The 20,621-nt window shown below is 44.2% G+C and overlaps 1 protein-coding gene across 1 annotated transcript in view; it reads left to right on the forward strand.

Annotated features, from left to right (window-relative positions):
- The window catches only part of XPOT (exportin for tRNA), a 70,340-nt gene that overhangs the window by 10,792 nt on the left and 38,927 nt on the right, over positions 1-20,621 (forward strand). The window contains exons 3-8 of the mRNA XM_026648774.2: positions 7,829-7,911; positions 13,106-13,162; positions 16,281-16,350; positions 18,104-18,322; positions 19,093-19,277; positions 19,701-19,869. Of these exons, the coding sequence (XP_026504559.1) occupies positions 7,829-7,911; positions 13,106-13,162; positions 16,281-16,350; positions 18,104-18,322; positions 19,093-19,277; positions 19,701-19,869 (783 nt within the window). The remainder of the gene's footprint in view (positions 1-7,828; positions 7,912-13,105; positions 13,163-16,280; positions 16,351-18,103; positions 18,323-19,092; positions 19,278-19,700; positions 19,870-20,621) is intronic.

Consider the following 20,621-nt stretch of genomic DNA (forward strand, 5'->3'; position numbering starts at 1 on the left):
TTCATTCAGTAGATTACACTTAAAACTCATTGTTTCTATTGAACACTTATGAGGTAGATTGTGGCTTATGTACTATTAGTGTATAGTTTTAAACTAGTTACATAACAGCACTCTTCAAGAATATGGTTCAATTTTAATCAGAATTTAAATATAACTTCCATTTCTCAGACTCCTTTTTCAGCTTTTATTTGACGTACACATTATCTTAAGTTATATTGTTTAAACTTTAGTACATTTTTAAATACAGCCATGTGTGGCTCTCAACACAAACTTAAAACCTTCTTTTACAGTACTTTTAACCTAAAATCAACAAATGCTGGGTCACATAAAATTTTCATTAAGCTTCAGCTCATTTCTCCCTGACCACTATTAGATGTACAGTAACTCCTCACTTAACATCCTCCCGCTTAACGTTGTTTCAAAGCTACGTCACTGCTCAATTAGGGAACATGCTCGTTTAAAGTTGTGCAATGCTCCCTTATAATGTCGTTTGGATATCTATTCTGTCCACTGCTTGTAAGATTCTGTGGAAGAGCAGCGACTTTACAAGGGAGCATTGCACAAGTTCCTATTTTCCACCTCCTCCCCCTCCCTCCCTCCCAGCACTTCCCTGCTGCCAAACAGCTGTTTGGTGGCGTTTAGGACTTTCGGGGGGGGGGGAGAGGGGGAGGACGAGTGGGGATGCGGCGTGCTCCAGAGAGGAGGTGGAGTGGGGTTGGGAAGAGGTGGGCCTGGAGTGGAGCGGGGACGGGAAGAGGTGGGCCTGGAGCATCCCCAGGCAAAGTCGGCGCCTGTTCTTCTCCGGGGAAGCTGCTGCGAAGGTGCTTCCTAGCATCCTTGCCTGCAGCGGGCTGTGCCTGTGTGAGGTAAGCCAGGGGCACTTCCCAACCACAGTAGAGTACTGTACAGTATATAATGCCTTTTGTCTGCCCCAAAAAATTTTCTTGGAACCTAACCCCCTGCATTTACATTAAATCTTATGGGAAAATTGGATTAGTTTAATATCGTTTCACTTAAAGTTGCATTTTTCAGGAACATAACTACAACGTTAAGTGAGGAGTTACTGTATTGCTTTGGTGCTCCTAGCTGGTAGGAAAAGCCATTGCAGCATGACAGGTTTCAAAGCCTACTGGACAGCTCAAGAGATGTTATCTGAAGTGTGTGCAGGGTGTGATTGTGCAGCTTCCCAAATCCTAGGAGTATGATGTAGTAAAATCTCATTCTGTGGTCAAATTAGTGATCGAAAGGTAAGGGAGGTGTCAGTTGATTTGTAAACATCTATGGAATAATAACTTCAGTGGTGTCATGGTCTGTGATATGGCAGGGGGTACTCACTCCTCCCCTCTCACCAAAGGCTCTCTGCTCCAGGCCCTCTGGTGGAAATTTTGATGTGTTGTCAGAAGTTGATCAAGTTGAGTATCATTTGAAAGCCCTTTCTCCCGCAAACACAATGTTAGCAAACATGACAAACCTAGAAAAATTATTTAGCTATGTATTTGAGAACATGTTTAAAAATAATTGTTTTTGTAATTATACTTTAACACAGGGATGCATTGCTTACATAAAAATATACACTGATCTTTGGTAATATTAGGGAAGTTAGACTTGACATGTAGTACTGAAAACATTTATTCATCTAAGTCATCATCAGTGTCGTCTCCATCTAGGGCTCCACTACTAGACATGTTGTCATGTTGATTCTTGTCCATGCTGCTCTTGCCTGTCTCTATACAAGGCAGCCTGCTGGCCAAACATCTGCAGGGTAGTGAGCATGGGCTTTGCACATGAGCATTTGATTAGCTGAAGAATTGATTGAAGAGAGTGCATTGTGTTTCACATCTAACTGGTGTGATTAGTCCATCCTCCAAGACCCATCCATGCCCGAAAAGGAGGGTGGTTTTGGATGCGGTCAATCATCCTGGAGCATTCCATTGCTTGATAATTTGTTGTCTTGAAAGCATATATAAATGTTCCCCTTGTTGGTGTCAATTTTCTCGGTTTGTCTGCTTCTTTGAAAATGTCATATTGTTGGTCTTCAAATAGTAAACTTGGCATGTGAGTGCCTCCAGTTCACCTATAAGATCATCAGTGACTTTCTCAGCTGTTCTGAGCACCTTCAGAGCAAGGAGAGAGTCTTCAGAGGCTGAATCCAGAGCTTTCCAGTAAAATAATCTGGTCTTTCCAGCCAACCTTCTGGTAGTGTCGCATCCTGAAAGGGTGTGGAAACCTGGCAGTGCGGTGTCTTTTAATGGTCTGCGTGATAGGAACACATCTCTGAGGGATATACGGTGATTCTGTTCCCTGGCAGTAGGCACAGAAACAATCTTGCGGAAATCTTGGGTAGCGTCTTTCAGAGAGCACTGGGACATCAGTGTCTTGTGCAAAAATTTGGAGTTTAGTAGCACCCCTCTATTGCATTGATGGCATGCAAAATAAATATAGTATCAGCCTTCTTTTGGGAGCTATGAAGAAACTCCACTGAATGGTGTGAGGCAGCAGCTTCATTACACTATGCCGCAGTGAAATTCTTTGAGCAATTTTTCAGATGCTGTAATTTTTTCCTGCAAGGTATGCAGTTAACTCTCCCTTTGTGAGAGTACAAGACAGGAGTTTCTTCATTGTGACATAGGAGATGTTCATGGAGTCAATTATTTTGTATTGGACAGGTGCAATACCATGGAGTTTCTCCTTTTTGATAAATTTTAAATGGCCTTCTGCATATGTGTCAAACGCAGGGTAGATGTCGTTATAGGTCTAGTACAGGCCTGCACAACATGCGGCCCGCGGGGGCTCACTGTGCAGCCCGCGGCGGGGTGAGTAGGCAAGCGGCGGGGTGAGGGAGTGGGGCTGAGTAGGTGAGCGGGCAGGCAGTGGCGGGGGGTAAGTAGGCGAGCCGAGGGGGATGGGGGGCTGAGGAGGCGGGCGGGCAGTGGCGGGGAGGCAGGTGAGCCGGAGGGGTGGGAGGCTCAGGAGGCGAGCGAGCAGGCAGTGGCGGGGGGTGAGTAGGCAAGCCGGGGGAGAGGGGCTGAGGAGGCGAATCGGTGGCTGACCTGTTCTACTGATCTGGTCTGGCTCCCATCCCCTCTCCCAGGGCCGGCTCCAGGCACCAGCAAAACAAGCAGGTGCTTGGGGCGGCACATTTCTAGAGGCAGCATTCTGGTGCCGGCCATCATAGGCGCCGACTCCGGGGCATGGGGAAAAAGTGCCCCCGCCGCCCCAGTTTGCCACCCCAGCTCGCCTTCGCCTGCTCCCCTGAGCGTGCTGCCGCTGCTCCGCTTCTCCCCCTCCCTCCCAGGCTTGCCACGCGTGAAACCACTGTTTCGTGCAGTAAGGCTGGGAGGGAGGAGAAGCCTAGCGGCGGGGCACTCGGGGGAGGCGGTAGAGGTGAGCTGGAGCGGGGAGTGGTTCCTCTACCCCCCCCCCGCCCCCGTTACTTCCTGTGCAACTCCACCCTAGCTCACCTCTGCAAGGCTGGGAGGAAGGAGAAGTTGAGCGTCAGGCGCTCGGGGGAGGGGGAGGCAGCGGTGGTGGAGCAGAGGTGAGCTGGAGTGGGGAGCGGTTCCTCTACCCTCCTGTTACTTCCTGTGCCCTGCCACCCTAGCTCACCTCTGCTCCGCCTGCTCCCCTGAACGCGCTGCTGCTCCGCTTCTCCGCCCTCCCTCGCCTGAGAGGGAGGGGGGAGAAGCGGAGCAGCAGCACGCCCGGGGGAGCAGGCAGAGCAGAGGTGAGCTAGGGCGGGAGGTCATGGGCGTAGGAAGCAGAGCGGGGGGGGGGGTGATACAGCATGCCGGGGGAGGAGGCGGGGCTGGGGATTTGGGGAAGGGGTTCGGAAGGGGTGGAGTTGGGGCGGGGCCGGGGGCAGAGGGGCACTAAAAAAAAGGAGGGGCGGCCAAAAAATTTTTTGCGTGGGGCGGCAAAAATCCTAGAGCCAGCCCTGCCCTCTCCAAGGGTTGCAGCTGTCTGGAGGTGCCTGCCTCCCACACCTTCCTCATTCACACCTCATTCATTCAGCAGGGCAATTGATTACAAAGTGAGGGGAAGATCTTATTCTACTTCTAGCAAAAAGACATTTTTCTTTTACCTTAATTATACTACCTTAAGGGCCCACTATAACAAATTACCGAGGTTCAATACTGCTGTTTCGGTGGGGCGGCGCTGGGGAAGGAGGGTTTGTTTCCGTGGGGCAGGTGGCGCTGGGGGGGTGGGGTGTTTCGGCGGTGCTGGGGGGGTTGTTTCCGTGGGACGGGTGGGCGGTCCTGGGGCGGGGGGGCTTGTGTTTCGGGGGGCTTGGTGGAGCTGGGGGGGGGGGTTGGCGGCGCTTGGGGGGTTTCGGCCCTCAGCTGTTTTCTTTGGAGTAATATGGCCCTTGCCACTTTACGAGTTGTGCAGGCCTGGTCTAGTATTTTCTCTGGAGTCTCATAATGCAGTGTTTGGACAAATCTTGGCAGGTGTTAAGTTTCTGGTTTGTCGAGAGCCTGTACCTCAGCCATAGCATCTATTATTGCTATGCTGAAAGGTCATTAAGAGCAGCATACATGGAATGCATGGAACTGACCTTGCAAGTCCTGTGCCCTTTGGGAAGTGACTTCACACATCAGTATGCTTCACACATCAGTATGCTTTTCAAAGAAGACACGTAAGCAGCATTTTTGAAGGGCATAGTGTGTTCAGGTATATGCTTCTATAGCAGTTGCAGCTTTCTCCCTACTAGAATTTGGTTCACAGTATTGTTGCTGTATCCCCCAGATCTCGAGGATACTAGTGCCATCAGTGAAGGAGCCAGTTGCACGTATCTCTGCAAAGAATGTGTACAGTTTGCCAGGACATAGAATCCACCCTTCAGAGATCATTACGGGACACTATTAGCCATTGAACAGGCCTGTAAAGGCCCATGTCTAGTGTCTTAACACACTTTGATTCAGTTCTGCAGATGTATTTGTTCATGTGTTCAAGGTGTGTAAGAAATGTTAATTGAATTGAGGGATCAGTGGGGCTAGCAAGTATGATTGGCAGGAGGAGTATACATGGGTTGTGCACTCTGACATCCTGTGTAGAGGCAAGTTAAAGGTTGGCTATCTTGGAACGTACCTTTCTCCTGAAATGGTGGTCTGTCCTGGGTGTTGGGATCATTTGAGGGTATGTCTTCCATCTCTTCAGCTAAAACTATACTCTGATTTTTCACCTCTGTAGTGCATCCTACTTTTGCACAATAACCAAGTGAGATCAGGGTTAGTGAAAGTAAAAAGCTCTATTATAGGTGATTTAACTGCTGCTTCATTGAAAACTGGACTTCTTGTCTTCAGAATTTTTGGACCTTGATAGGAGAGTGAGTCATGAGGTCGGAACCTCCTTAAAGGAACAGTTCTTTTGCTGGTCCTGACAACACTTGAGGGGAACTAGTCCCAATTAATATACTCCTGATAGCAGACCATAACAATAGCATGAAAGGTACCTTTGCTATTTGCTGGATCTTCGAAGAAGTCTAAGTTATTGGCAGCACAAAATATAAACCTTACTTTGACAAGATCTGGCAGAATGTACAACCCTTCATTCAGTTACATGTGTCCAAGAACCTCATTTGCAATTGCAGTCTCCTGGTGGAGTACTTTGTAGTCAGTGGAGGAGCCAATGCTGTGCATAAGCCGCACAATTTTGTACGGGTTTTGGAATGAATTGTTAAATCAACAGCCAATTTTAGTGGTAGATTACGCATATGCTGCACAGTTGTCGTGTATGTGTTGGAAACCTGCCTTTCACTCAAGCACTTGTACATGAGGCGTTGCGATAAAATGGCAGCCTTCTGCTGTATCTGCTTACTATCATACTTGCTGCAGTCACTACAACCACCAATGAACCACTTAAAGAAATAGTAAAGGTCACACAGTATTATTTTGTCAGGTTCGACGTCAGCCATGAATCCCTGAAACTCCCACATACTACAGGACAAAATGCTTTTTGGTAAAAATTTAGCAGCCACAAACAGTCTTCATGTTACCTTTGATAGCTCTTTCTTCTGCTTTTGAGTGCGCTATGGCTTTTGCTGCTTTTAAAGATATGCACTGTGATTCATTTCCACAGATAAGATTGCTAAAAACAGGTTCATATCCCAGAGTTATCTTCAATAAGTGCTTTAAGAGGCTTTCTGCTAAGCATTTGTTCCTCTTCAATTCTGTTCAAAGCACATATTTCTGTGTACTAAGCCTCTCCGTTGGCCATCGCCACCACTTTCCCGCCCATGAGAGCAGGGATGGGGAAACTTTTTGGCCTGAGGGCCCCATTGGGTTTCCAAAATTGTATGGTGGGCTGGTTAGGGCATGGCCCAGCCCCCACCCCCTATCCGACACTACAGCCGCCCAGCCACACCACTGCGCAGCACAGAGCACCAGGTCAGGCCGCGGCTCTGCAGCTGCGCTGCCTGGCTGCCCAGAGCATTGCGCCGGTGGCGCAGTGAGCTGAGGCTGCGGGGGAGGAGGAACAGCAGGGGAGGAGCTGGGGGCTAGCCTCCCTGCCCAGGAGCTCAGGGGCTGGGCAGGAGGGGCCATAGTTTGCCCACCTCTGCATTAGAGCCTCTGTGAGGCAATTAATGAACTCCAGCTGAGTTGCATAATTTTCAGTAGTAAAATCAGTATTTGTTTCTGTTATTTTTACCTTTCGATGCAACATTTTACGTATGTTCTCAGTGTATCACTGGATGTGATATAGTGTCGTGTGAGGGCATCTTTTGAGTCAGTGCTCCCCTTTACTTTCAATGCAACATTCTTGCTAAGAGATAACTGCTTCATAGTTTTTCACCAGTCTCGTGTTCAAACTGTGCTTCATGGATGCTTTTGGCTTACTGCAGAAGTAGGTGTTCTTCTTGAAATGCATGCATTGGGACCTAGAATAAGGCACATCTTGGTCACAGCTGGCACTTGTCCTGGCATCTTCAACTTTTCCTGATGCCCAATACACTTCCTCTCCAACCTTGCCAAATTCAGGTTATGGGTGCACTTCTTATAGCTTATAAGGTGCTACAGAGTGTTGTGTTTAAGTCCTCTGCAGTGGCATTCTCCAAAGGTTCAGCTACTACTAGTTGGTGGTGGTAGTCTCCCATTGACGCCTAAAAATGGTCAAAACCAAAGTAAAAACAAGGAGCTTTAATAAAATACTTCGGGATTATAATTGTTATGTAACTACGTGCGTTCATTGCAGATGGATTCTCGTAATTTCTGGCTGGATGCTGGCATCTTAACCAGCCTTGTTGTTATGCCCAAAAAAAAAAAGTTGTAAACAAAGCCGATGATCTGTACCAGTAAAGTTTTTTTTGCTGATGTCAGATCATCTTGAAGCATTCCTTCCATTTATAATAATCAGTTATCATGTTCTGAAAATTAACTGATAGTCTGTTGAGGGCCACTGTTTAATTTTGTGAGGGCTGCATGTTTGATGTGACACTGTTAAACTACAAATAAAAATGTAAAATAGTAATGTTGATTTTTTTTAAAACATTTTCTTGGTTATATATCTACATAATTGTTCTATGTTTGTCATGTTTGGTACATGTTTGTGTTTGTGGGAGAAGGGGCTTTCGAATGATACTCAACTTGAGCCATTTCTGACGACACGGTATTATCAAAATTTCCATCAAGCAGAGGACTTGGAGCTGGGGGAGTGGGCAGCAAGTCCCCCTGCCCGATACTACAGGGTGACACCAGGGAATTTATAATTCTGGAGCTTTTATGAATCAAATGACGCCTCCCTTACCTTTCAATCATGAACTTGCTTGGAATTACAGATGCTTTACCTGGTCTTCGGCAATTCTAAATAAAATGTTTTGGGATGATTGCAGGCATTGGCCTATTTTGAACAGCTGAAGATCTCCCAAGATGCTTGGCAGGTCTGTGCAGAAGCATTAGCCCAAAGAATATACAGGTAATAAACTATTTTTATGGATTTATAGTTATCATTCTCGAAAGTATACTGAACACTGTGCTTCTTTATGGCTTTTTTTTGTTGCTAATCAGATTGTATAAATGGGATTGATTTATAATAAATCTGTTTTAATGTGTGCACATAATTACTTTTTTACAGTGTTTTTGTAACTGACCCTTTCTGTCATCGATTTATAACTCTCCTATAACTAGCTTCATGCTGAAGCTACGCATAGTGTAAGATTTCCACCTAGAAGCAGACTTTTTATTAAAGTTGGTCCAAATTATTTGGCAATTTGACATAGCTGTTTTTAAAACACACAAAAAATGAGTACAGGTTTCAGAGTGGTAGCCGTGTTAGTCTGTATCAGCAAAAAGAACGAGGAGTACTTGTGGCACCTTAGAGACTAACAAATTTATTTGGGCATAAGCTTTCGTGGGCTAAAACCCACTTCATCGGATGAATGCAGTGGAAAATACAGTAGGAAGATATATATACACAGAGAACATGGAAAAAATGGGTGTTGCCATACCAACTCTAACAAGACTAATCAATTAAGGTGGGCTATTAACAGCAGGAGGAAAAAAAACTTTTGTAGTGATAATCAGGATGGCCCATTTCAAACCGTTGACAAGAAGGTGTGAGTAACAGTAGGAAAAATTAGCATGGGGAAATCATGCTTTCCTCCCGGAATGCTCGCGGCTCACCTTGGACCCGATGGGTCCTCAACACCATCGGGGTTACACCCTCCAGTTTACTTCCTCCCTGCCCAACCACCCCCGTCCCTCCTGGGGGACCCCTCACACGAAGCTCTGCTTGAGCAGGAGGTGGGATGGCTCCTAGGACTAGGAGCAACAGAGGCGGTGCCTGAGGAGTTCATGGGCAAGGGGTATTACTCCCGTTACTTCCTTATCCCGAAGGCCAAAGGGGGGCTCAGGCCCATACTTGACCTACGGGGTCTGAACCAGCACGTGGTGAAGCTCAAGTTCCGCACGGTCTCCCTGGCCTCCATCATCCCCTCCCTGGATCCCGGGGACTGGTACGCTGCCCTCAATCTACAGGATGCTTACTTCCACATCCACCTATTCGAGGGGCACAGGTGCTTCCTCTGTTTCGTGGTGGAACAGAGTCATTACCAATTTACGGTCCTACCGTTTGGGCTGTCCACTGCCCTGAGGGTGTTTACAAAATGCATGTCGGTGGTAGCGGCATACCTCAGATGGCAGGGAGTCCAGATATTTCCCTATCTGGACGATTGGCTTGTCAAGGGCACCTCCTGGTCTCAGGTGAGGGATCACGTGGCGCTCCTCCTGTCCACGTGCACTGCCTTGGGCCTGCTGGTAAACAACACCAAGTCCACGTTGGTCCTGGTCCAACGCATAGAGTTTATCGGCGCGCTCCTGGACGCTTTGTCAGCCAGGGCCTCTCTCCCGCCAAACAGGTTCAAGACCCTGAAAAGTCTCATCGACTTGGTCACAAGGTTCCCGGTGACAACATCCAGGGTTTGCCTGTAGCTCTTGGGTCACATGTCGGCGTGCATGTACATGGTCCGTCACACCAGACTTGGGATGAGGCCCTTCCAGCTCTGGTTGGCCTTGAATTTCAACCAGGCCATGGACAGGATGGACAAGGTCCTCACCATGCTGGACTCTGTGATCACCTCCTTACAGTTGTGGTCCGCCCCAAACAACATGCTCCAAGGGGTCCCATTCAGGGACAGGGGCCTGTCGCTGGAGCTGGTGTCCAATGCGTTGGACCTGGGTTGGGGGGGCCCATGTGGGGAGCTTTCAGACCCAAGGCCTGTGGTCAGCTAAAGACCTGACCCTACACATAAACGTCAAGGAACTCGGGGCGGTGCGGCTGGCATGTATGGCCTTCTGCTCACACCTGGAGGGCAAGGGAGTCAGGGTCCTCACGGACAACACGGCCTCGATGTTCTATATCAACAGGCAAGGCGGGGCCCGATCCTCTGCTGCAAAGCCCTCAGGCTGTGGGACTTTTGTATAGGCCACAACATCCACCTAAAGGCCTTCTACCTACTGGGCGCCTGGAACGAGAGGGCAGATCGCTTGAGCAGGGACTCCTCTTTGCAACACGAGTGGTCTCTCCTCCTGGAAGTGGCCCACCGGCTTTTCCAAAGGTGGGGAACTCCCCAGGTGGACTTGTTCATGACTCGGCAGAACCGCCAATGCCCCTGGTTCTACTCCAGGGGCAGCCTGGGGAGGGGCGCGATCTCCGATGCCTTTCTCCTGTCCTGGTCAGGCAGGCTTCTCTACGCCTTTCCCCCTTCTAATCAGCAAGGTCCTGGAAAAGATAAAGTCGGACAAGGCCTGGGTCCTCCTGATTGCCCCGGCATGGCCTAGCAGTACTGGTACGGGACCCTCACGGGCCTGGCCGTAGCTCCGCCGTGCCGTTGCCGCTCTGCCCGGACCTGCTCTCACAGGACCAGGGCTGCTTCTTCCATTCCAACCTAGCGGCTCTTCACCTCACGGCGTGGCTGCTCAATGGCTAGGGGGAGAGGAAAGGACGCGCTGGGAGCAAGTTCAGCGCGTCCTCCTCGAAAATAGACAGCCCTCCACTCGCCACGCTTATTTGGCAAAGTGGTCTCTATTTTCTAGGTGGGCGGCAGACCAGGGTGTCTCCCCGGTGACTGCCCCGATCCAGCTTATCCTTGATTACCTCTTCCACCTGAGGGCCCAGGGACTGGTGCCCTCGTCAGTTAAGGTGCACCTGGCAGCCATATCGGCCTTCCATCTGCTGGTGCAAGGACACATGGTGTTTTCCCATTCTATGCCTGGCTGGTTCCTGAAGGGTCTGGACCGTCTCTTCCTGTATTCTAGACCCCCCTCCAGTTCCGCAGTGGGACCTAAACCTGGTGTTGTCTCGTCTCACGGGGCCCACTTTTGAACCACTGGCCACGTGTTCCTGGTCTCACCTCTTGTGGAAGGTGGCCTTCCTGGTTGCTATCACGTCAGCCAGGCGAGTCTCGGAGCTCAGGGCCCTGACCTCCGAACTGCTGTACATGGTCTTTCATAAGGACAAGGTCCAGCTCCGCCCACACCCAGCATTCCTCCTAAAGGTGGTCTCCGTCTACCACATGGGTCAGGATATTTTTCTACCTGTCCTCTGCCCCAAGCCTCATACATCCAGTGAAGAGCACCACCTCCACACGTTCGATGTGCGGTGGGCTCTGGCTTTCTACCTCGAGCCGATTAAGCCGTTCAGAAAGTCCTCACAACTGTTTGTCGCCTCAGCTGAGCACGCGAGGGGCCAGCCGATTTCCACTCAGCGGCTTTCCAGTTGGATCACTTTGTGCATCTGTTCCTGTTATGAGCTGGCGGGCGTCCCCCTGCCACCCATTGTAAGGGCACACTTGACATCGGCCCCCGTTCGTGGCCCACATTCCTATCCAGGACATTTGTAGGGCCGCCATGTGGTCTTTGGTTCACACATTCACCTCACACTATGCAATCGTCTCCCAGACCAGGGATGACGCCAGGTTTGGCAGGGCTGTCCTCCATCCTGGGAACTTGTGAACTCCTACCCACCTCCAACCGACATAGCTTGGAATCACCTATTGTGGAATACACATGAACAATCACTCAAAGAAGAAAAGACAGTTACCTTTTCCGTAACTGGTGTTCTTTGAGATGTGGTGTTCATGTCTATTCTACATCCCACCCTCCTTCCCCTCTGTTGGAGTTGTCTGGCAAGAAGGAACTGAGGGTGGGGGGAGCGTGCAGCAGGGAGCAGGTGCCACTCCAGGGGTCGCAGGGGGCACTCCCCCCTACGGGTACTGCTAGGGGAAAAACTTTCGGCACCCGTGCACATGGCGAGCACACACACCTATTGTGGAATAGACATGAGCAACACATCTCAAAGAACACCAATTACGGAAGAGGTAACTGTCTTTTCCTCACCTCCTTGAGTGAAAAAACATGTCTGGAAATAGACTGTCTCTTTTGCAGCGGCAGACCTGCTGATGACCTGGCCTGTTTGAGTTCTAATCTATCAATTTTTAATTTCTTGTATGAACACAAGTTTTGAACTTTTAATGTCATACTAAAATCTTTCTCCTGGTATTTGCCATTTGGGAGAATATTTGTTACACTGTAAATTATGTGAAATTTAGTAACTCAAGAATAAACCATGAGAGGGAATGGAGTGTTTGCTCTGTCTCTAGTACATAGTGTATCATGAGAGGAGTAGAGCCTTTTTTGCCCAAGATGGAACAGCTTAGTACTATACCCTGAAATGCCTTACTAGGTTTAAAAATGTGATTTTTATTTAAAAAAAAGAGAAAAAAAAGTTAAAAGTAAACTGTGCTGTTGGTGTCTTTAATTTTTTTGTCAAGAAAAATAGGTTATATTGGCATGAGAACTATATCGTCCCATGTTCAGTGATGATTTTTGACTTCAAATTATTTCTGTTACTGTGGAACGTATTGGAGTCTTCAGACTGTCATAATTTGTTTTAAAGTTGTCTTGACTGTCGTTACAGTCTCCTCTCCTTAACGGCCAGCTACAACTTTCCTTTAATGGTTCACATACAGTGATGGTACTCCAAACTTTTCAGAACTTGTTTATAAAAATAGTTGAGTTGGTTTCCACCTCTCAAACACTTTGTAATAAGTGAAATTAAGCAGTAGGTGATGTACAATGGAAAGCTGAAGCTAGGCTAGTGGTTGCTATTTGTAAACCATCCCAACCATTACTTTCAATAGTGCCTCAGCTGAAGCCTCAAGTGAATGCCATCGTGATGGGTTTAAAAAATTTTTGCTGCAAGGAGCTGGAATTAGACTCTTACCTTTTGCAGCATAATATAAAACAAAAAAGCTTTTAACTCTGCATCAAATTCTGTAATTAAAGCACCCCTTGACTGTGTGCTGTAGTTAAAATATAACAATTGAATAAACTAGGCAATATAACAAATGAGTTGTTAAAAAGGAAAAAAATAATAAAAACTGGTTGTATGTTTGTTAATGTGTATTTGTAATGAGACTGCTCATTTTCATAACTGGTCAAGTTCTCTGAAATTTTTGCAGCAGATATAACTGATTTTTCTTCTCTATAGTAGAGAAGTTCTTCATAAGAATCGATAACTGATTACACAGTTCCAGGAGTGTATTCTTCCTGGAGAAATGGGCTGCAATATTTCCATTGTGTTGATTGTACTTTTTCTCTTCTAATTCCAGGGATGATCACATCAAATTCTTCTGCTTTCAAGTTATAGAACATCAAATTAAATTCAAGTGAGAAACGCTTTTCTTATAGTAATAGTATATAGAACAATTGTTTTCCCACTCACATTCTGTGCAAAGAAATTAAAAGCTTTATCAGTAACATTCAAAATATTTTTACTTTAAAAAAAACAACACACACACACACCTTGGAAACTTGGCTTATGTTATTACTTTTTAAAATTGTAAAATTATTCTTAAATAGTGGGGAAATACATTTATTTATGAAGGTGTTTTGCTTCAAACTATGATACTTTTATGTATGTGTTTTATTTTTTTATTTATATATTTATATATATATGAGAGAGAGAACATTAAGGTTGCAAAGTGAAGAACTCAGAAGTTAGGAAATGCCAGATTTATGGTTGTTTATGCGATCTTAATTTGGCCCTGTTGTGTATATGTGTTGTGATACAAGCTTTAATTGTGTCCACATTATTTTTTCCACAGGACCCCTGCCTTATTAAATAAATGAGTAGTTATTTAATGTGTTTATCCTCTTCAGTTTGTAGCCCCAGTTTTTATTTACCGCACACCATTCAAATCCTGTCCTGAATGCAAAATTATGTCGTCCTGGATGTTTCTTTGGTGCACTCTCCATAAATTAATGAATGGTTATGAAGCACCCCAATATTACCTTCACAGTGCTCCTGTGAAAATAGGTATTATGATGCCCATTTAACAAATGAGTAAGTGAGGCACAGATTGCTTAAAGCCAAAAATGTCAATTAATGTTGAATGCCCAACTACTTCCCTGGTTTTCCAGAGTTCTTAGCATTTTTAGAACACATATGTCCAAAGCATAGCTCCAGTTGACTTCAGTTACAGTTGTGAGCACTCAGCACTTATGCAAATTTGTGCATCCAGAAAATGAGCAACACAAAGTTCATGACCAACTCTGAAAATCTTCATTTGAATGACTTGCCTGGCATTACATAGGAACTCTGGCAGAGGCAGGCATAGAATACAGTTGTTCAGATTAGCATTCATTTGCCTTTTTTCTGAAACTTTCTTTTACTGCAATCCCCTGCCTCCTTCACAACATGCCTCCCAGTTTCTGCAACAAATGAGGCGGGGGGGCTACAGACAAAAGCCTCATTCAGTACACCATCCTGGTTGTATGAGGCTGGGGTATTGTGGAAAACTTGCTTTTGACTGTTTTTCTTTTAACATAAGAAATTACATTAAAAAAACCCAATTAAAAAAAAAACCAACCCACCCTGAAAAAACAGAAGTTCCATCTCATAGAACCATACTGATCCATCAGTTTGGGTTACCAGCAGGGTTTGGATCTTGAGAGCCACAGCATAGACCTCTACCACTTGAGCTAACAGAGTAGCTGGTAGCTGTTATTCTCAGTATGTGGATCAAGCACTAAAGGAAGATGAGACATTTTGCCAGTGGGTTTTACAGCTATTGGATATCAACAGAGGACTCAGAACTCCTAGGTTCAATTCCAGGTTTTGGTGCAGGGGAAAGGAGAAAATGACACTTCTCTAGCAGACTCCCCTGTCTCTGTCCCTCTCCTCATCTGCTGCCCCTCCAGGTGCCTGTCTCTCACTAATTGTCCTCATTCTTTCTACCGTCTGGTCCTGCAATATCTGCTCCCCAAGTCCTTGTGCTCTTTCGCTTCTCTCTCCATTGCTCACTCTCTGTGTTTGAAGTCAAGCTGCGTCTTTCTCTTTGCTGTGTCAGCACCAGCAGTGGGAATATTGAGAGCACTGGTGTCTGGCGCTATAGGGACCTGGAGCAGCACTTGCAGGGAATGTCCTGCTCAACACTTTGCAGTGACAGCATGGAGCATGCTTGGTTGTTTATATGGGGATGGCATATGAGCAGTCCAGTCACGTGTAGGAGCTGCAGGGTGTTTGAGCATGCTCAGTACAGACAGAACCTTTGGAGACCTTAGCAACCAAACTCTGTGGGTATTTAGTGAGTATATGCAAACAACGATTTTTCAAATTCTTATAGCTCAGACAAATTCAAGCTTTTTTTTCTGCAGAAACAGAAAAAGGCACACCCCTGACACCAGGGTGACCTCCCTGCCAAATTTCAAGTATCTGTTTGAAAGGATGAGGACCCTATAGCTTCTTTAAAAAAAATCATTATAAACTCATTAACATGGGCAAAATAACATTTCCCCTTACTATTGTTCCCAGAAACAGCTGAACCATTTTTGCTGAAATGTTCCAAAAAAATCAGCCTAAAGTGGACACCTGGGATGGAAAACTTCAGCCCAAACAATTAAAGTTTGGCAAGGTTATAAGCAACTGAAAACAGGGTTTTCTAATGGCCAGACAACCTTAACTGTAGCCGTTGCTATGTGTGCTGCCCATAATGATGAGTCTCTCTTCAAAACTTGGCAGCAGGAGCCTAGGAAGTGGCCAGCAGGAGCCAAGTCCACTCTTAATAAATTGTATTATGGGAGATTATGACTCAGTTTTAAAGGTTGAATCTTACCTGGTTGTAATACTGAAACTTTAAAGTAATGATCTGTATAAAATTTACCTTAAGATATGGAATTAATCAGGACAAAACTGAATTTAGTAACAGAGAGCAATGACAGTGGTAGTTGAAACTACCCTTCGGTCCTTCAGTATTAATGTCAAATGGGATAACTAATGGCTTTGATGTAAATACAGTATTGTAATAACTGCTCACAGTTAAGGAATGACCACAATTGAGACAATGAATTTTTAATGTCTAATGCAATTTCATTTTAATTTTAATCTTAATTAAAAATAATAATCCCAGTCAGCATGGACAATCTTCTTTTTTTTTCTTAAGTCTTAAAGGTGATATTAGAAGACTGGGAGGAAATGTAATTGTGTAGTAGAAAAACTATGGCAATCTGACACAAACAAGTAAAATTATTCCCATATGATGCAGAATGGCTTTCATTAAATAAATTGCTAGAAAGTATTTTAAACTTTGATTTAGAACTCTAATATGCAAACAGTTAAGAGAATTCCTTCTGTGGTAAGATTGTATGTAGATTGCACAGAACAGTCTGCGTATGAAGGCAATACAGATGTCTAAGTAATTTAGCTTTTGCCTTTTTAATCTTTGGAATAGAAGTAAGCAAACTAATAAGATATAGGATCGTTTTGATCTGAATGATTTGTTTCAGGTATTCTGAACTTACTGAAGTCCAGCAGCAGCTAATCAGGGAAACACTCGTAACATGGCTACAAGCTCAGGTAAATGTTTTTTTCTTTTACAGCAATTAATAATACTCAGCAGGCTTATTCAAGGTTACTAACTGGTACCAGATTAAAGGTTTGAAACTAGGTTTAAAGCTTGCTTCCTATTTACCCCTGAAAAAGATAAGCAACCTGATGGAAAAATGTATTCAGACATATGATTGACATTCTAATTCTTAGGTTTTATATTGTTTTAAAACGCTTGTGTTGAAAACAAGTTTGTAATTGTGCTTAAAATAATGTTTAAATTCTTGTTATCTCTGCTTTTATTCCTATCCTATACCTCAATTAAGAAATTAATTGTGCCAATTCTTTTGGAGCATTACAGATTTCCTTTTTAGGGATATAACTCGACTTCCCCTCTTCTTTCATTGCCTGAAGTTGGAAGTATCCTTCTTCCTCTTTTGGAGACTCCTGTCAATCAGCCCTAATTTCTGGCTACTGGGAGGGTGGGAAAAAGTCCTATAGAGACCAAAAAAAAAAAAAAAAAATTACTTAGTCCATCTGTTTGACAATGCACAATAAATCTCTGGTATATTGAGTAGTAGTTTGTCCAGTATAGCTTTAAATGTCAAACAAGACAATTTCCAGAATTTTCCTAGGGATACTCTGCCATGATCAAATAGATCATTGCCAAGAAGACTTTTTTTGAATGTTCCCTTAACTGCACTCCCAATTATGTCCCTTTGGTTCCTCACTAAATTATTTCTCTCCCTTCTTGATACACGTAACCTTTTGTAAACTATTATCCAATACCACAGTGATAGGCATGATATAAATGCCTACATAGAACCCATCTTAGTCATCACTTAGTCAAACTCTAAATATTTTAACTCTTAATTAAATCTCTCCACTTTTGTTGTTCTTCACTGAACTCCTGAAAGAAGGTGCAGTTGTATTGTGGTCTATTAGACTCTTATTTTATTAGAGATTGAAGTTAGACTTGTGGGGTAAATGGCAGGATCACTCCACCTTTCTGATTTCACCTTCTCTTCATTGTAGACCAGGCACAGGGGCATACTTCCACCTTACAGCAGTTGATACACATTTATTAGTGTTCATTTTGCTCACCTCTTGCGCTCTCTAAAATTAGTTATAGCAAGTGAAATGCTGGTCAGTGGCATCCAGTAGCTTGCTTGAAGTCTGCTAATATGGGTCAGTGTACGTAGTTAGTTTTTAGTTTTCTTTTGCAGAAGGCTGCTACACGCGTAAGGAGCTTGTGAAGGGAGATGAGGAGAAAAATGTATAGTAACAGAAGGATGGGGGAATTGGGTACCTGCCCAGTTCGTTCTCTGAATAAAGGAGAATTGGGAGCAGCTTCTCATCACCTGCAAAAACAGCAGCCAGTTGGGGTGACAAAGCACAAGTTGAGAACCAAGTGTTTTTTTTTATAATTGTAAAGCGCTTTTTTTCCAAACCATCAAGATAATCCATGTAATTTTTGGCTTCCTTTTCTCAACTGCACAGAGTACCTTTGTCCATATCATATAGGAAGAATATTGTCACCTAAATTGTCTTTAAACTGAATCTTTTTCAAAAACCTTAATAATGTTTAAAATGTAAGATTTGGGGGGGGGGGAAGGTGGTGGTGTGTGTGTTTTTGCACACTTGTTGTATTTCACATAACCTGTATGACCGTGAAATGGGAGATGGTATTTGCGTTGACTAAGTAGAGGGGACAACCAAATCAGTCAGTTATTCTCTTCTAATGTATAAAAGAAATATAAAGAAAATATTCTATTTCTTCCAGATGCTGAATCCCCAACCAGAGAAGACTTTTATTCGCAACAAAGCAGCACAAGTCTTTGCATTGCTGTTTGTCACTGAATATCTCACAAAATGGCCCAAGTTTTTTTTTGATATTCTGTCAGTAGTAGACCTTAACCCTCAAGGAGTAGATCTGTACCTCAGAATCCTTATGGCTGTTGATGCTGAGCTGGTAGACCGGGATGTAGTTCATACATCAGAGGCAAGTTATGTCATGTTTTTTATGTTGCATCATATTAATATTGTTTGGGGCTTAAGGACTGTTCATCTTATTTGCAACAAAAGGGATTCTGTTTTTCACCAGGAGGATTCTGCCTTAAAAGAATTACAGGGTAGTTTACATTCAACAGCTGTGTGTATAAAACTTTATAAAAACCTTTTTTCACGAGTTCTTAAATTTCAATTAAAACAACTAGTGTTTGAATTTAAACAAACTCAGTAATGTTTGTGACCCCGTAACAGCAGCATTTTGCTTGTGCATGAGAAGTAGTGTAGGAAGTCTAATGGACTGTTGTCCACTTGATGTTTTTTAAATTGGTTAATTTTTAAAATGTTCTGGTTTCTGATGAGGCATCACTTATAAGTCTTCATATGTTTTTTTTTTTTTTTAAAAGGGTTTGGAGGTCTTTCTGCTTCCCTTTTTGGCATTGTGTCTTTTCAGAAAAGGAAATTGCTGACTGGAAATTGTTTTGAATTATTGTATGAAAGGAAGGGGAAAGGAAATAAAACAATGTATTGGTTTTGCAAGCAGACTGGAAAAGTAGGTGCAGTTTGGGGCTACCAACTTTTGAGTAAGCTTTTAAAGTTAATAAGCAGTAGGAAACAAAATAAGGAAAACAACATAAATGTGGATTGTGAATATTTGGAACAGTTCATGTCCTTGAAAGCTGCAAGTGCTTACATTGATAGTGAATGTGCAAAAGCTACTAATCTCTATAGAAAGATGAACATGTGCTCCTGCTGTATTTATAGGAGGCTCGCAGAAATACTTTATTAAAAGACACCATGAGAGAACAGTGCATTCCAAGCCTAGTGGAGTCGTGGTACCAAATCTTACAAAATTATCAATATACTAATGCAGAGTTGACATGCCAGTGCCTTGAAGTAGTTGGAGCTTATGTCTCCTGGATAGATTTGAGCCTGATAGCCAATGAAAGGTAAGGTTTCTTTTTCATTAGAAATCTTTGCCTTTCTGATAGTATTTCTGTATGCAGTCCTGTCAGCGGCATGGTAATATGATTTACAATAACCTATGTCAAAAATCTGTTCTAGAAATAACAAAAAAAAAAAAAAAATTGTGCCACCCAACTTCCTGTTATAAGTAACTTTTTAATACTTGCTGATTTCTCAGCAGTGGAGAGCGATTTCACAGAGCAATGTAAGCCATAGTGTTAGATGGGTCTGACTACATCTATAAATGACACACGTTATTGTCTAGATCTACAAACCATGTGCACTATATAGACTTTTAAATTTAATTTAAAGTGAAACCACATTGTAAGTAGGAAAACATACAAATTATATGACTTCGCTTATGCATGTGGTGATGTCTATATATTAACTTGTTTTCACCCTTCTAGGTTTATAAATATGCTGCTAGGTCACATGTCTGTAGAAGTTCTTCGGGAGGAAGCATGTGACTGTTTGTTTGAAATTGTAAATAAGGGAATGGACCCAATTGATAAAACAAAACTGGTAGAATCTTTGTGTCAAGTGTTACAGTCTGCTGGTCTCTTCAGTATTGATCAGGTTAGTAAATTGATATTTTGGAGATAAGTCACACAGCTACATAAATAAGATTTGATGATCAGGGGAATAGAGGGCCTATCTTCTGAGGGGACTCTAGAAGAGCTTGGCTTCTTTAGTCTAACAAAAAGAAGGCTGAGAGGGATGTTGCTGATCTCTCTAAATACATTAGGGCGTAAGTACCAAGGAGGGTGAAGAGCTATTTAAGGTAAAGACAAAAACAAATTTAATATCAACTGGCCATAAACAAATTCAGACTGGAAATGAGAGAGCTTCTAACCATCAGAGGAGTGAGGTTCTGGACCAGCTTCCCAATAGGAGTTGTGGGGGCAAACAATTTTTAGGAGAGAGCTGGACAAATTTGAGTATAGTTTTATGTTGGGGTTGTTTGTGATGGTAGGAGACAGGGCTCAACAGCCCTGGGGCTCACTTCTAGTTTGTCTTATGTTCCTAAAGCTCATGCTTTGGGGTTTCAGCTGCCCACGGGCAGGGGTCCAGAAGGGATATTTTTGCCTCAGTGTATTCTGGGAGGGTTTTTTACCATCTTCCTCTGAAGCATCAAATATGGCCATGGCTAGAGATGGAAGATAGTTGGGGGTGAGCCAGTGCTCTGAGGTGGGAGAGACAGACGCCCCCTGGTGGGTGGAACCAGGAAGACCTCGGTCACTATGCTGGAAGCGGAAGGGTGGTACAGGAACAGGAAGTGCAAGAGGTGGGCCCTGCAGCTCAGATAAGCAGGAGCCACCGAGGGAGAC

Source organism: Terrapene carolina, unplaced genomic scaffold (genome assembly GCF_002925995.2).
Source record: "Terrapene carolina triunguis isolate 2854851 unplaced genomic scaffold, T_m_triunguis-2.0 Scaffold68, whole genome shotgun sequence".
NCBI classification, from domain to species: domain Eukaryota; kingdom Metazoa; phylum Chordata; order Testudines; family Emydidae; genus Terrapene; species Terrapene triunguis.